This window comes from Leptonychotes weddellii, chromosome 5 (assembly GCF_054177405.1).
Source record: "Leptonychotes weddellii isolate Sample4059 chromosome 5, ASM5417740v2, whole genome shotgun sequence".
Classification (NCBI taxonomy): domain Eukaryota; kingdom Metazoa; phylum Chordata; class Mammalia; order Carnivora; family Phocidae; genus Leptonychotes; species Leptonychotes weddellii.
The window spans coordinates 88,183,241-88,196,782 of record NC_138373.1 but is presented as its reverse complement, the minus strand read 5'-3'; the positions used below and the strand labels follow the sequence as shown (position 1 = coordinate 88,196,782).

Genomic DNA, 13,542 nt, shown 5'->3' with positions numbered 1-13,542 from the left:
TAGTGACTTTTTATAATTAAAAAAAAAAACTTAGAGATTTTTGTGTCTTATTAAGGAGGGTGAGGGAAAGGCAGAAAGACCCTGAAAGTCCCACAATAAATCAAAGTGTTTACCACAATACGAGGTTAAGAGCACCAGTGTGGGCTGTGTGGGTCTGGATTCTGACTCCACCGCTCATAAGCTGGGTAACATTGTCAAGGTACCTAACTCTCTGAGCCTTAGTTTCCCCATGTGTAAAATGGGGTGATACCAGCATTTATCTTCACAGTTGTTAGGCAGCTTAAATTAATACATGTAGAAGGCTTAGGAAATTGCCTGCCATAGAAAGAATTTAATAAAAGCTAGATGTTTCTCTCTTAGAACACCAAAAACTCAAGAGAATAGAGACTATAGTATTGGATAGGTTGTTCCAAGAATAAATGTATTCTATATCAGTATATTCTATATATAATGTGAGTATAGAAGAATGCTAAACCCATCAACATGTTTCTGAAATGGAATTCATTGATTTAAGTGATTGATGTGCAGCCTGATAAAAACTTAGTTTTTTTCTGACTTTAACATTTCTTCTATTTTCACCGTCTTAAAAATATTTTCTAAGTAAATATAGAGAAAATTTCTATTTTAACTTTCAGGAGCGGCACCTGGGTAGCTCAGATAAGGTGTCTGCCTTTGGCTCAGGTCATGATCCTGGGGTCCTGAGATCAAGCCAGCATCAGGCTCCCTGCTAAGCAGGGAGCCTGCTTCTCCCTCTGCCTCTGCCTCTCTCTCTTTCTGTCTCTCATGAATAAATAAATAAAATCTTTAAAAAAAATAAAAACTTTCAGGAAAAAGTGTAGGGAAAGTAAAGCGTCCTTTTAGCCAAGTCCTGTGACTGGGCCTAAGAGTTAAACTGATATAAGACAGATTAGCAAGAGAAAGGCATACAAATTTAATATTTTTATGTGTACATGGGGATTTTCAGAAGGACAATGATGAACTAAAGAAGGCTTTAGGCCCCAAAAGCTACATACCTTTTTACAAACAAACAATATTAAATTGTGGGAATGTGATAAGATATAAATTGGGTTAGGGCTGATAAATTGTGGAATAGAGACTAGTAAATATATGGGGAAACTAATGGAAAATCAGGGTTATTTTCATAGATTTGTTTGTGAAAGTCCCATTTCACCATCGACTCCCAGTCTCTGCTGATAAGAATTTTTCTTATACAGGAAGGGTACCTTTCTCATGGGGAAATTTTGTGTCCTTTTAGGTAGAAAGGGGGAGGCCAGAGACCCCTTTCCACACTTGGTTTCTCAAGTGCCTTCAGCTCAAAATAATCCATGTGCCAAAGTGGCATATTTTGGGGTGGCATGTTCTGAAACCCTTCAGAAGAAACAGCAATACACCATCAAATAATGAAAAGATTCATATCAAACTCTGTTATTTAATTAATTCAAACAGTTTGATACTGGTGAAGGGGCAGCCAGATTAATGGGTGAGAAATCGGTGTTTCTCCTTCTTGGTTAGGTTTATTCCTAGGTATTTTATTTTTGGTGCAATTGTAAATGGGATTGTTTTTCTTTCTCTTTCTGCTACTTGGTTATTAGTGTATAGAGATGCAACAGATTTCTGTATATTGATTTTTGTATCCTGCAACTTTATTGAATTCATTTATCTATTCTAGTTTCTTGATAGTTTTTAGGGTTTTCTATATATAGTCTCATGTCATCTGCAAATAGTGACAGTTTTACTTCTTCCTTACCAATTTGGATGCCTTTTATTCCTTTCTTTTGTGTGCTTGCTGTGGCTAGGACTTCCAGTACTATGTTGAATAAAAGAGTGAGAGTGGACATCCTTGTCTTTTTCCTGTTCTTAGGGAAAATGTTCTCAGCTTTTCACTATTATGATGTTAGCTATGAGTTTTTCCACATATGGCCTTTATTAAGATGAGGTATGTTCCCTCTAAACCTACTTTGTTGAGGGTTTTTATCACGAATGGATGTTGTATTTTGTCAAATGCTTTTTCTGCATCTATTGAAATGATCATATGGTTTTTATCCTTTCTCTTGTTGATGTGATGTATCACATTGATTGATTTGCAAATATTGAACCACACCTGCATTCCAGGAATAAATCCCACTTTATCATGGTGAATAATTTTTTTAATGTATTATTGGATTTAGTTTGCTAATATTTTGTTGAAGAGTTTTACATCTGTTCATCAGAGATATTGGTATATAGTTCACTTTTTTTTTTTTTTGTAGTGTCTTTATCAGGTTTTGGTATCAGGGTAATGCTGGCCTCATAAAATGAATTTGGAGGTTCTCCTTCCTCTTCCATTTTTTGGAATAGTTTGGGAAGAATAGGTATTCCTCTTTTAAATATTTGGTAGAATTTACCTGTCAAGCTATCTGGTCCTGAACTTTTGTTTGTTGGGAATTTTTTTTTTTTTAAAGATTTTATTTATTTGACAGAGACACAGCAAGAGCAGGAACACAAGCAGGGGGAGTGGGAGAGGGAGAAACAGGCTCCCCGTTGAACAGGGAGCCCGAAGCGGGGCTCAATGCCAGGACCCTGGGATCATGACCTGAGCCGAAGGCAGATGCCCAAAGACTGAGCCACCCAGGCACCCCTGTTGGGAATTTTTTTAAAAGATTTTATTTATTTATTTGATAGAGTTCTAGAGAGCACAAGCTGGGGAGAAGGAGAAGCAGGCTCCTCACAGAGCAGGGAGCCTGACACGGGGCTCCACTCAATCCCAGGACCTTGGGATCATGACCTCAGCTGAAGGCAGCCATTTAACCAACTGAGCCACCCAGGCACCCCGTTTGTTGGGAATTTTTTGATTACTGATTCAATTTTATTGCTGGTAATTGGTCTGTTCAAATTTTCTATTTCTTCCTGATTCAGTTCTATGAGGCTATGTTTCTAGGAATTTATCCATTTCTTCTAGGTTATTCAATTTTTTGGCATATAATTTTTATAATATTCTCTTATAATCCTTTGTATCTCTGTGGTGTTACTTTTTTTTCATTTCTAATTTTATTTATTAGAATCTCTCTCTCTCTCTCGTCTGGATAAAGGTTTATCAATTTTGATCTTTTCATAGAGCCAGCTCCTGGTATCATTGATCTGTTCTTTTTGTTTGTTTGTTTGTTTCTATTTTGTTTATTTCTGCTCTACTGTTTATTATTTCCTTCCTTCTACTGGTTTTGGGTTTTGTTTGTTCTTCCTTTTCTAGCTCCTTTAGGTGTAAGGTTAGATTGTTTGAGATTTTTCTTACTTCTTGAGGTAGGCCTGTATTGCTCTAAACTTCCTTCTTAGAACAACTTTTGCTGCATCCCAAAGATTCTGGATCATTGTGTTTTCATTTGTCTCCATGTATTTTTTATTTCCTTTGATTTCTTGGTTGACCCATTCATTGCTCAGTAACATGTGATTTAACCTCCATGTATTTGTGTTCTTTCCAGATTTTTTCTTGTGGTTAATTTCTAGTTTCATAGCATTGTGGTTGGAAAAGATGCATGATAAAACTTCAATCTTTTTGAATTTGTTGTGACTTGTTCTGTGGTCTAACATGTGATCTATTCTGGGAATAGTCCCATGTTCACTAGAAAAGATTATGTATTCTGGAATGTTCTGAATATATTTGTTAGTTGCATCTGGCCCAATGTGTTATTCAAAGCTTTCTGTTTCCTTGTTTTTCTGTTTGGGTGATCTATCCATTGATGTAAATGGGGTGTGTAAGTCCTCTACTATTAATTGTATTAGTATCAATTGCTTCCCTTAAGTTTGTTATTAGCTGCTTTATGTATTTAGGTGCTCCCATGTTGGGTGCATAAACATTTACAACTGTTATATCTACTTATTGGACTGTTCTCTTTGTTGTCATGTTGTGTCCTTCTTTGTTGCATGTTACAGTCTTTGTTTTAAAGTCTATTTTTTCCAGTATAAGTATTGCTACCCCAGCTTTGCATGATAGATGCTTCTCTATGTCTTTACTTTTAATCTACAGTGTCTTTAGGTCTGAAATGAGTCTCGTGTAGGCAGCATATAGATGGATCTTGCTTTTTTATCCGTTCCATCACCCTCTGTCTTTTGATTAGAGTGTTCAGTCCATTTACATTCAAAGTAATTATTATACTTATGTGCTTATTGCCATTTTGTTACTTGCTTTATGGTTGTTTTCATAGTTCTTCCCTGTTCTATTCTTCTCTTGCTCTCTTTTGTGGGTTTGCTGGCTCTTTATTGATACTCTTGGATTCCTTTCTCTTTATTTTTTGCATATCTATTACCAGTTTTTTATTTGTGGTTACTATTAGACTTATACATAACATCTCATGCATCTAGCAGTCTATATTAAGTTGATGGTTGTTTAAGTTTGAATCCATTCTAAAAGCACTAAATTTTGGGACACCTGGGTGACTCAGTCAGTTGGACATCCGACTCTTGGTTTTAGCTCAGGTCATGATCTCAGTGTCATGAGACTGAGGTCCGAGCTCAGTGTAGGGTCTGCCTAAGATTCTTTCCCTTTCCTTCTCCTTCCCTCGCTGTTCCTTCCCCACACTCGAGCATGCTCTCTCTCTAAAATAAATAAAATAAAAACTAAAAATTTTCTCTCCCCCGCCACATTTCATGTAGATGATGTCATACTTTACATCCTTCTATTCTGTGAATCCCTGGACTGATTTTTATAGATATTCTTAATTTTACTGCTTTGGTCCTTCCCCTTTTCTTACTCCTGCTTATGGTCTTTCTGTTCCACTCGAAGAGTTCCCTTGAACATTTGTTATAAGCCTGGTGTGATGAATTTCTTCAACTTTTGTTTGGGAAACTGTTGATCTCTTCTATTCTGAATGATAGGCTTCCTGGATAGAGTATTCTTGGTTGGCAGAATTATTTTCCTTTCAGCATTTTGAATATATGGTACCACTCCCTTCTGGCCTGCAAGATTTCTGCTCAAAAATCTGGTGATAGTCTTATGGGGGTTCCCTTGTATGTAACAATTTGTTTTCCTCACTGCTTTTAAGATTCTCCCCTTGTCTTTAACTTTTCACAATTTAGCTATAAATTGTATTTTTTTGTTGTTAAGTTGAATGTGTACATTATATTTAAGGATCCAAACTCAGACTACAAAAAAGGGAAGAAAACAAGAGAAAAGCAGAGGTAATACCCATTTATATGGTAAATAACAGATTATCATGTTCAACAGTACAATTTTCCTTCGCTAGTCCAGCAATGCAAGTCTTCACATGAAGTTCACTGTTGTTCTTGCCTTTCAGGGTTTAGCTGTGTGCTTGTAGGGGGTTAGAGTTCCTGCCAGATGTCTGACTCGGAGTGGAATTACTATGGCTAGAATCACTTTTACTCTAAGATGACAGAGCTTCATACCCCAGTGCTTAAGTTTTTACAAAGCTGACCCTTCCATTTCTCAGCAATATTTTTCCACCAAGAGTAATCTGGAGCATCACTCACCTTCATAACACGTAATGATATACTACTCATTGATATGAATGAGGACATAGGCAGCCAGAATTGGTGTAAAGGTTAATGGTGTGCTTGCAATGTTTATTAGGGAAGCCCTTAGAAGCTCCTTCACCTCAATTAGTGCAGTCACAGCATGGCATTTGGTCTTTATCTCTTACCTGTAGCCTCCCTGAATGACATAGTTATAATTGCTTTGCCACTAGGTCCTCTGTGTAGCCCAAGTAGGTTTACATTTGCAGCATTCACTGCTTGCCCCTCTACAGTTTCCATTACTAGGATCCATAGGAAATTCACTCTGTCCATGGTGATGATGGCCTTGTGAAAGATGTACGTGTCCCAGCCATAAATGGCAGCTCCTTGTAGGCGTGGCTCTCAGACCACAGGTGGCTTACCTGATGAAGATGGGCTTGCAGGCCTCTGGGCCTACTTGCACGTAGACTTGCAGAACTTAATGTGCTCTTGTTGGAAGGAATGGTGCAGATGAGTATGTCCATGGCACAGAGTAAGAGCAGGTGTGGGCTTCTGGCGGTGCCCAGCAGACCTTCAAGCTGCTCAGTGGCCAGGATGGCATTGGTCTGGGTAGAGTGGCACAGGTGGTTGGATACCTTTGTTGTGTGCTAGGATAGGGGTGCAGACAGGCTCACAGGCTGCAGGCTGGTCCCAGGAATCCACAGCAGGCAGAGCACAGCCAGGGCAAGCCGCCCAAGCCCAGCCCACGTAGCATCTGTCCTAGACTAACGCAGACCATGCTCGTGGCAGGATGGGGTAGGATGCAGCAGTGTCAAGGACTCTGAGAGGCCTGCTTCACTCTCTCCTCTCACCCACTGTAGATTCAGTCTGTCCGTGAGAGGAGGTAGATTCAGGATCTTCCTATATCACATTTTGAGCTGGACTAAATGAGATTTTTCAAGAGTTCCATTAACTTATAAATCTCCATAATCTAGCCTTCTCATTTTAGTGTTGTCTTTTGAAGAAAAAAATTATCACAAAAAAAAAGTGACATATTTACTCGCAAGGTAAAATGGGACTGATTTCCTCATGGACAAGAATAAATGTGGAAAATACTACCTAAATGTGAGCTTAAGAACTAGGACTGCCTAAGAAAATACATCCTACGCCAGAGACACACAGCTGGACAAGAACTTAAGACAACTCTTTATGGAGTCTCTAAACACACACTGACCGAAGCCATAGACAGAGTTCTCCAAAGCATCTGGTGGCTAGGTATTAAAAAAGATGACCAATGTTAAAAACACATGACACACCTTGCTGCTACTCACTATCCTCTCACTGCCCCCCTCCCCAAGAACAACCAAAAACAAGACTCCAGGTTCACATAGCTAATCCCACAATCCTCCGAAATCCTCAACCATCATAAATTACAAGTTTTCCATTGTCCTTGCTGCACATGTCCCTGTTCTTTCCATTGGCCCTAGAATGTCAGGCAGCTGGCTATTTTTGACATCCTTTCCCTTTCAAGGATGCCTTTAAAATACAGGTTTGGGGGGTGCCTGGGTGGCTCAGTCATTAAGCATCTGCCTTCAGCTCAGGTCATGATCCCGGGGTTCTGGGATCGAGCCCCGCATCGGGCTCCCTGCTCCACGGGAAGCCTGCTTCTCCCTCTCTTGCTCCCCCTGTTTGTGCTCCCTCTCTTGCTGTGTCTCTCTCGTCAAATAAATAAAATTAAAAAAAAAAACCCAAAAAACAGGTTTGGGCATGTAACCCAAACCTGACCAATCTGTGTATTCCAGCCTGGTGACCTCAGGAAAATCTATGTGAACCAAGTTGATCCAAAGGCCCAAACAATGGACATTTTTGTGTGAACTACTAGGAAATAGAGAAGCTCTCTTTCCACTGAGATTGCCACGTAGAAGAACAACATGCACTGGGAAGTTCTGAGTGCCACTGTGGACAAGAGGATGGTTACAGCAGTTAGCGGACCCTCACAAACACACACAAATATAGACAGAGTAATGTAGTTCAGTATACCTCTCTGCCTAGTGGTTTGAGAAGATTGGATGGTCTAGTCTATGTTTCCACTTTAGAAAGTAGTTAAGGAGATAACTTTTTTGGAGGAGGTTTAATAAGTTTAAAAAACTTCAAACTAGTAATTATTATAAAATATAGTTTAATTTCACTCTTCATTACTTACCACAAAAATTTAAAAAATCCCAATATACAGACAAGAACAAGTAAACTGGAAAAGAGCTAAAAATTGTATAAAAAACAGAGCTAAGCACAGGAATGTAGGAGCAGTGACACACGTACAACATACTCTCAAGTGAATTCAGAAAGCATATTCCAGGTTAGACAAGTTTTCTTTCTATGGTCAACTTTTACTGGAGCCACATCTGGAAAGCATCTTAAACCAAAGTTCTTATATGGGAAGCATCTTCCCAGACTTCTCTTAAAAAGCATTTCTCATAAAATAACCCACACCAGAGAGGCAGACCTAATCTAAATACAAGTCATAAATGCCTCCCCTAGGCCCTGTACAACTTGGAAAAATTAATGAAAACAAAGCACTCTAGAAATGGAAAAGTGACACCTAGTGGCCACTTGGCCGTTTTCCTTGATGGCTTCTGATCATTTTAGATCTTTTCCCTGCTCTTCTCATAACTGCGCTTGGCAAATCTGAATTTCCAATTTCAGAGCCAAACAATGACTTACCTGAGTGGTAGAGGCTTCTTTAGAGCAGGATCTGAAATGACACTACTAAACGTGGTCCAATAACTAGGTAGTGGTTATTTCATTTACTCTGCCCAGATGCTATAGAAATTCCTCAAAGAATAGGACTAATAAATATAGCATTTTCCCGCTATGACACTGTAATGAAATATTTTAATCCCATTTATTTACCAAAAGCCTCCATTCTCTATTTTCCTGTCTATTTCTCAATGGATTTCCAGGTTTAGTGACTGCAATAGGGTGTCACCATATACCCCAAGTTTTATTTGATTTCAGGTTATCATCATGTAATGAAATGTACTGATAACATTTTCAGGTTTACTAGTTTCAAAAAAGTTTTAAATTTTGACACATGGATAGAGGTTCACAGTTATTTGATTATACTAAATCAAGGATCAATAAATAATTGTTCCTGAAACCATAGCATTTAGAGGTAAATATCATAGTTATGGTATAACCTTTGGTCTACTTCAGTAATATCCACTTAATAAAATGTTTTAGAGCAGCACTGTCCAATAGAAATATAATATATGCCACATGGGTAATTTAAAATTTTCTTGTAGCCACATTAAAAAAGTAAAAAGTAAAATGTTAATGTTTTATATAATTCAGTATATCCAAAATACTTGAGTATATGATCAATATAAAACTGTTTTTAAAAGATAGTTTTTATATTTATTTTTAAATTTTTATTTATTTTTGAGTAAGTTCTATGCCCAACATGGGGCTGGAATTCACGACCCTGAGATCGAGTCGCATGCTCCACTGACTGAGCCAGCCGGGTGCCCCATTATAAAACTGCTAATGTGATATCTTATGTTCCCTTTTTATACTAAATGTATGAAATCTGGTATGCATTTTACATTTACAGTCTATCTCAATTTGCATGAGCTACATTTCAAGTGCTCAATAACCACACGTGGCCTGTGGCTATCATACGAGACCACACAGTTCTAGAGTCTGACCCTAAAGCTCAGGTCCCGTGGATCAGAATCACAGAATCAGAACTGGAAGTAAACTGAGAGATCAAGTTCTCTTGTGACAGATGAGGAAACTGAGGCACATACAAAGTGTTTAAATGGCTTCCTTAAGGTCACACAGCTAAATTTAGGCCGAGCGGGCTCTTTCTGATTCTAGGTTCTTCCCTACTCCACTATGTTATTGTAAGTAGTTCTTAGACTTAGGGAAAAAAAAAAAAAAGAACTAGAATATTTTTATGATTTCATTCAATGTGTAGATGCTTTTCATCAAAATGCAGGAAATTAATGGGTAGGAGAAAAAGTAATATAGGGTAAGCCATAAAAATATCTGTCACTCCTAACAGCAATTCAGCATAAATGCAACACACTTTGGAGAAAACACTAAACATGGGACAGCTACAGTTATCCTACATTGCATGGATTGGATTCTGGGTCCAGACAAGATCTACAGAAAAATACTCGAGTGGGTTATTCAAGGATCAAAGCCTTCAATTGGCTATCTGCCCACCGGCCTATGGACTGACTAACCCTTCCTCTTGCAAAGAGAAAAAACTGCTTCTGTGCGTGGCATCGATGGCCTCTAGAAACTCTGCCTCCCAGATCCTTGGATCAGGAGGGTTTACCCCTCTGCTTTCAAGGCCATCCATCCACAGTGACTCATCTTGCCACCCCTGGCTTAGGTCAACTCTGGAGGCCAAGCCCAACCCACAATGGTTTAGACACTAAACTGTTACATTGGTACGCCTTGGACTTACAGAACAGATATGATCGTTCCTGCTTCTTCAAACTTAAAAGTATCATGCTTAGCCTGCTGCAAACCAATCTCCCCCATCTTGTAGGGTTTCTCTGGCTTATTGTAAACCTGCATGTACCTCAGTCCCAGAACTGGGAGTGGTGCTGACCCTCCAATATCGCGGGAACCCTGTATCAGCTGGAGGACAACGTGCCAATACATCCTTCCCCATGTAGCTACTGCAGGAGTCCCACCTGAACGGAATGTGTGCTTTTGGACTATTGCCTGTGGGTATGTTTGCCATTAACCTGTTTGACAAAAGTTCTAACCTATTACGTACAGCCTACAGAAATATGCAAGGTCAAAATAATGCTTTGTTTTGGGGCAAGGCTTGGAAAGATATCTGCTGGAGTGTAGCACCACATAGAGGAAGAGAACTGCATTGGATCCTCCACAGCTGAGCCTCCGGCTTCCCCATTAGCTTCCTAGCCTATTGTACTTTCATTTGTGGGGCACAAAAGAAAACAGATGAAAACACACTTGGTAAACTAGAAAGAACTATGAAAACATACGGTATTATGAAAGTCTGACCTTCAACAAGGTCGACATACGTATACGATTTTAAATATTCTTCTTGTGCTCAGTATAATCCACCTCTCAATTATTAGTTAAAAAACTGATCTCCAAATTTGTAATCATAGCTAGAAAATTGGTTTTTAAATTCTTTCTTATTGCCTCAGTTTCAAAACTATACTTAGCGTTTGTATAATTACCTTTGGTTACAGGCAACAGTAACTGTAATTGCCTATTCTAAAAGGCCACAACTAGTTCCTGGGTCAGTTAACTAATCATTTAACCAGTGAGACCATTGCTTTCCCAAATGTGTATAAGGAAACGGATTTATACACATTAAACATTTTAAAAATATGAATTTAACTGTGACTTACACAAGACGTTTAACCTGCCTGCGCTTGTTTTTTCCTCCAGGGCTAATCTTTCACTAAGCACATTTTCTGTACCAACAACTGGTTGTATATGTAATGAAAATCTTGATTGGCTATATTAGCAAGAATTCTTACATGCAAAGGATAATTACCAAGATCTAGGGCCCAAGATCTTTCCTTTTCTGTAAAGCCAAGTCGAAAGTCCCTTAAAAAAATTTTTTTTCCTGAGTTTTAAATAAATCCTCTCACTTAAAGCCCATCTCAAGTGCTTGACCAAACTAACTATCCTGGCTTTACGCTTGCCCAAGTTTACAATGACTGAATACAGGATTCACTGCAATTATGACTACCAACTGTACCATCTCTTTAAATGTTCAAGTGCTCAGAGTTTTCTTAAAGTGTGTAAGCCCTATCCTCAATTGAGGAAATGTACAAGAAACAGAGATCCTCCAACTTCTACAAATCCACTATTATAAATCCATTATAAATGAATCTTAGACACAGGAAAATGTCAACATATTAAATTCCCCACACTCAAGAACTGCATCAGAAAATAAAACCAAAACAAGATATATGTGATATCCTTGGTGAGAAATATTTTAACAAAAAGATAGCAACTGGTGGGTTTTACGCCATGTCACTGAGAAAAGGGGTCTGTAGGAAACTCTGAGCCATTCTTTGTGAAGGGAAACATCACATCTCCCCCTACTGCTGTGGAAGTAAGGTGCACATCTATAACAACTGGTAGACTATTAATAGGAATAAAAGACAAAACAGCATCAATACAGTACAGAAGACCATAGTTGGTTTTTTTTTTTTGTCAATGAAATACTTTAACACGTTCCTAACTTGTAAGAATTAAAAATCAAATGCTAGAGTGTCCAGTGTATGTCACTGAGGTCCCCAGGGTCTCCCAGGCCCCCCTCTGCTTCAAAGTAATTCATGAAGGCAGCCATGGCTGTGTCTTCATCGTACAGGGCATCAAAATCCAGCTGGGCATCTTCGCCTACCAAATTAAAATACAGATCCGTGTAAGTATGTTCGAAGGTTAAAAGATAAATATCCCTACCAAATTAAAATACAGATCCGTGTAAGTATGTTCGAAGGTTAAAAGATAAATATCATTAAAAATGGCAAAGCAAGCAAAAAAAAGGGAGAAGTCAAGCAACAGAGTCTTAATTACAGAGAACTGATGGTTACCAGAGGGGAGGGGGGCAGGCGGATGGGAGAGATAGGTGATGGGGACGAAGGAGTGCACTTGCGATGAGCACCTGGTGTTGTACGTAACTGATGAGTCACTATATTGTACACCTGAAAGTAATATTACACTGAATGTTAACTAACTGGAATTAAAATAAAAACTTAAAAAAACTAAAAAGCGCAAGGCTAGAATACTATACAATGTAATTTTGAAGGCAAAGCATAGGTCTTAAATTGCAGAAGGCTGATATATTTTTAAATGGGTCACCTATTTTTATAACCATGTGCTGTCAGAGAAATTGCATAGAATTCATTTGATGCACATAATGAGGTGATCTATGAGTTTTTGAAAAGAAAATAACAGCACTAAAAGGTACTGACTCCCAGACAGCTGGAAGCTAGGGGCCAGCATTTATGCATGTGTCTATAGAGAGTCTGGAAGGATAAACTTAACTTTAATCTGCCTTGTGAAAATCCTGTACTACTTTAATCTGAAAGAGAAGACTGGCACATAAGCATCCTCTTCCAAAAATCTGAAAAATCTTATTAAAGGGGTAATACCCAGATTTTTTATTGAAAAAAGGAAATAAGAAGAAACCACAGAAATAAGATTTAAGTTAGAGCTAAGGAAGAGGATCTAGAAATCATGGATTAACACACAGCTACAGATTAGCCAAAGTTCTCTAGAAATCTTCCAAAGTACAATAGAATTTGAGATGATTAATATGTGGCTCTCTGTGAAGCCGAAGTCCAGTTTCTTTCAAGTTCTTTGATTCTCTTTAACATATATTTCCAGTAGATCAATGTTTGTTATGGATGGTGTAAAACTGTGTCACTTCAGTTTTCTTGGTTTGAGTCTACATAAACATAGTTAAAGTGAATAATTACATCTTAAACACTTTATGATTAGTACATTTAAAAGTTCTTATTCTTGGACATTTTTTCCCTAAATATAAGTACCTCAGTTTTATTTAAATGGTATGTATTAACAATACCCATAACTAATTCCGTTGATAACAGAATTTTTTTTTTATTTATTTATTGAGAGAGAGATAGAGAGAGAATGATAGAGAGTGAGGACATGAGAGAGGGAGGGTCAGAGGGAGAAGCAGACTCCCCGCCGAGCAGGGAGACCGATGCGGGACTCGATCCCGGGACTCCAGGATCATGACCTGAGCCGAAGGCAGTCGCTTAACCGACTGAGCCACCCAGGCGCCCTATTTATTCATTTATTTGAGAGAGTGAGAGAGAGAGAGAGCACATGAGAGGGGGGAGGGTCAGAGGGAGAAGCAGACCCCCCGCTGAGCAGGTAGCCCGATGCGGGACTCGATCCCGGGACTCCAGGATCATGACCTGAGCCGAAGGCAGTCGCTTAGCCGACTGAGCCACCCAGGCGCCCAGATAACAGAATTTTTAATGACCGGTGCATTGAGTAGCATCCACCTTGAAGTCGAGGATGATTATTGTATTCAGGATTTTGAATGGAAAAATCTTAGTTTTAAAAATCTTTGCTTTAGAAGTCTCC

At 38.7% G+C, this 13,542-nt stretch overlaps 1 protein-coding gene and 1 pseudogene across 8 annotated transcripts in view; both read right to left on the bottom strand.

Moving 5' to 3' along the window:
- Nucleotides 1–4,668: 4,668 nt before the first annotated feature.
- LOC102728552 (secreted frizzled-related protein 3 pseudogene) lies at nt 4,669–6,395 on the bottom strand (annotated as a pseudogene).
- A 1,188-nt stretch (nt 6,396–7,583) lies between these two features.
- Nucleotides 7,584–13,542, bottom strand: part of BMAL2 (basic helix-loop-helix ARNT like 2) — a 107,725-nt gene continuing 101,766 nt past the window's right edge. For 7 of the 8 annotated variants that reach the window (XM_031036124.2, XM_031036127.2, XM_031036125.2 and 4 more), the window contains one exon: nt 7,584–11,823. In XM_031036124.2, coding sequence (XP_030891984.1) covers nt 11,690–11,823 — 134 coding nt within the window. In that variant the 3' untranslated portion in view covers nt 7,584–11,689. Of the gene's footprint in view, nt 11,824–12,583; nt 12,875–13,542 lie in introns of those variants that run through there. The other variant, XM_081821365.1, reaches the window with a different exon arrangement.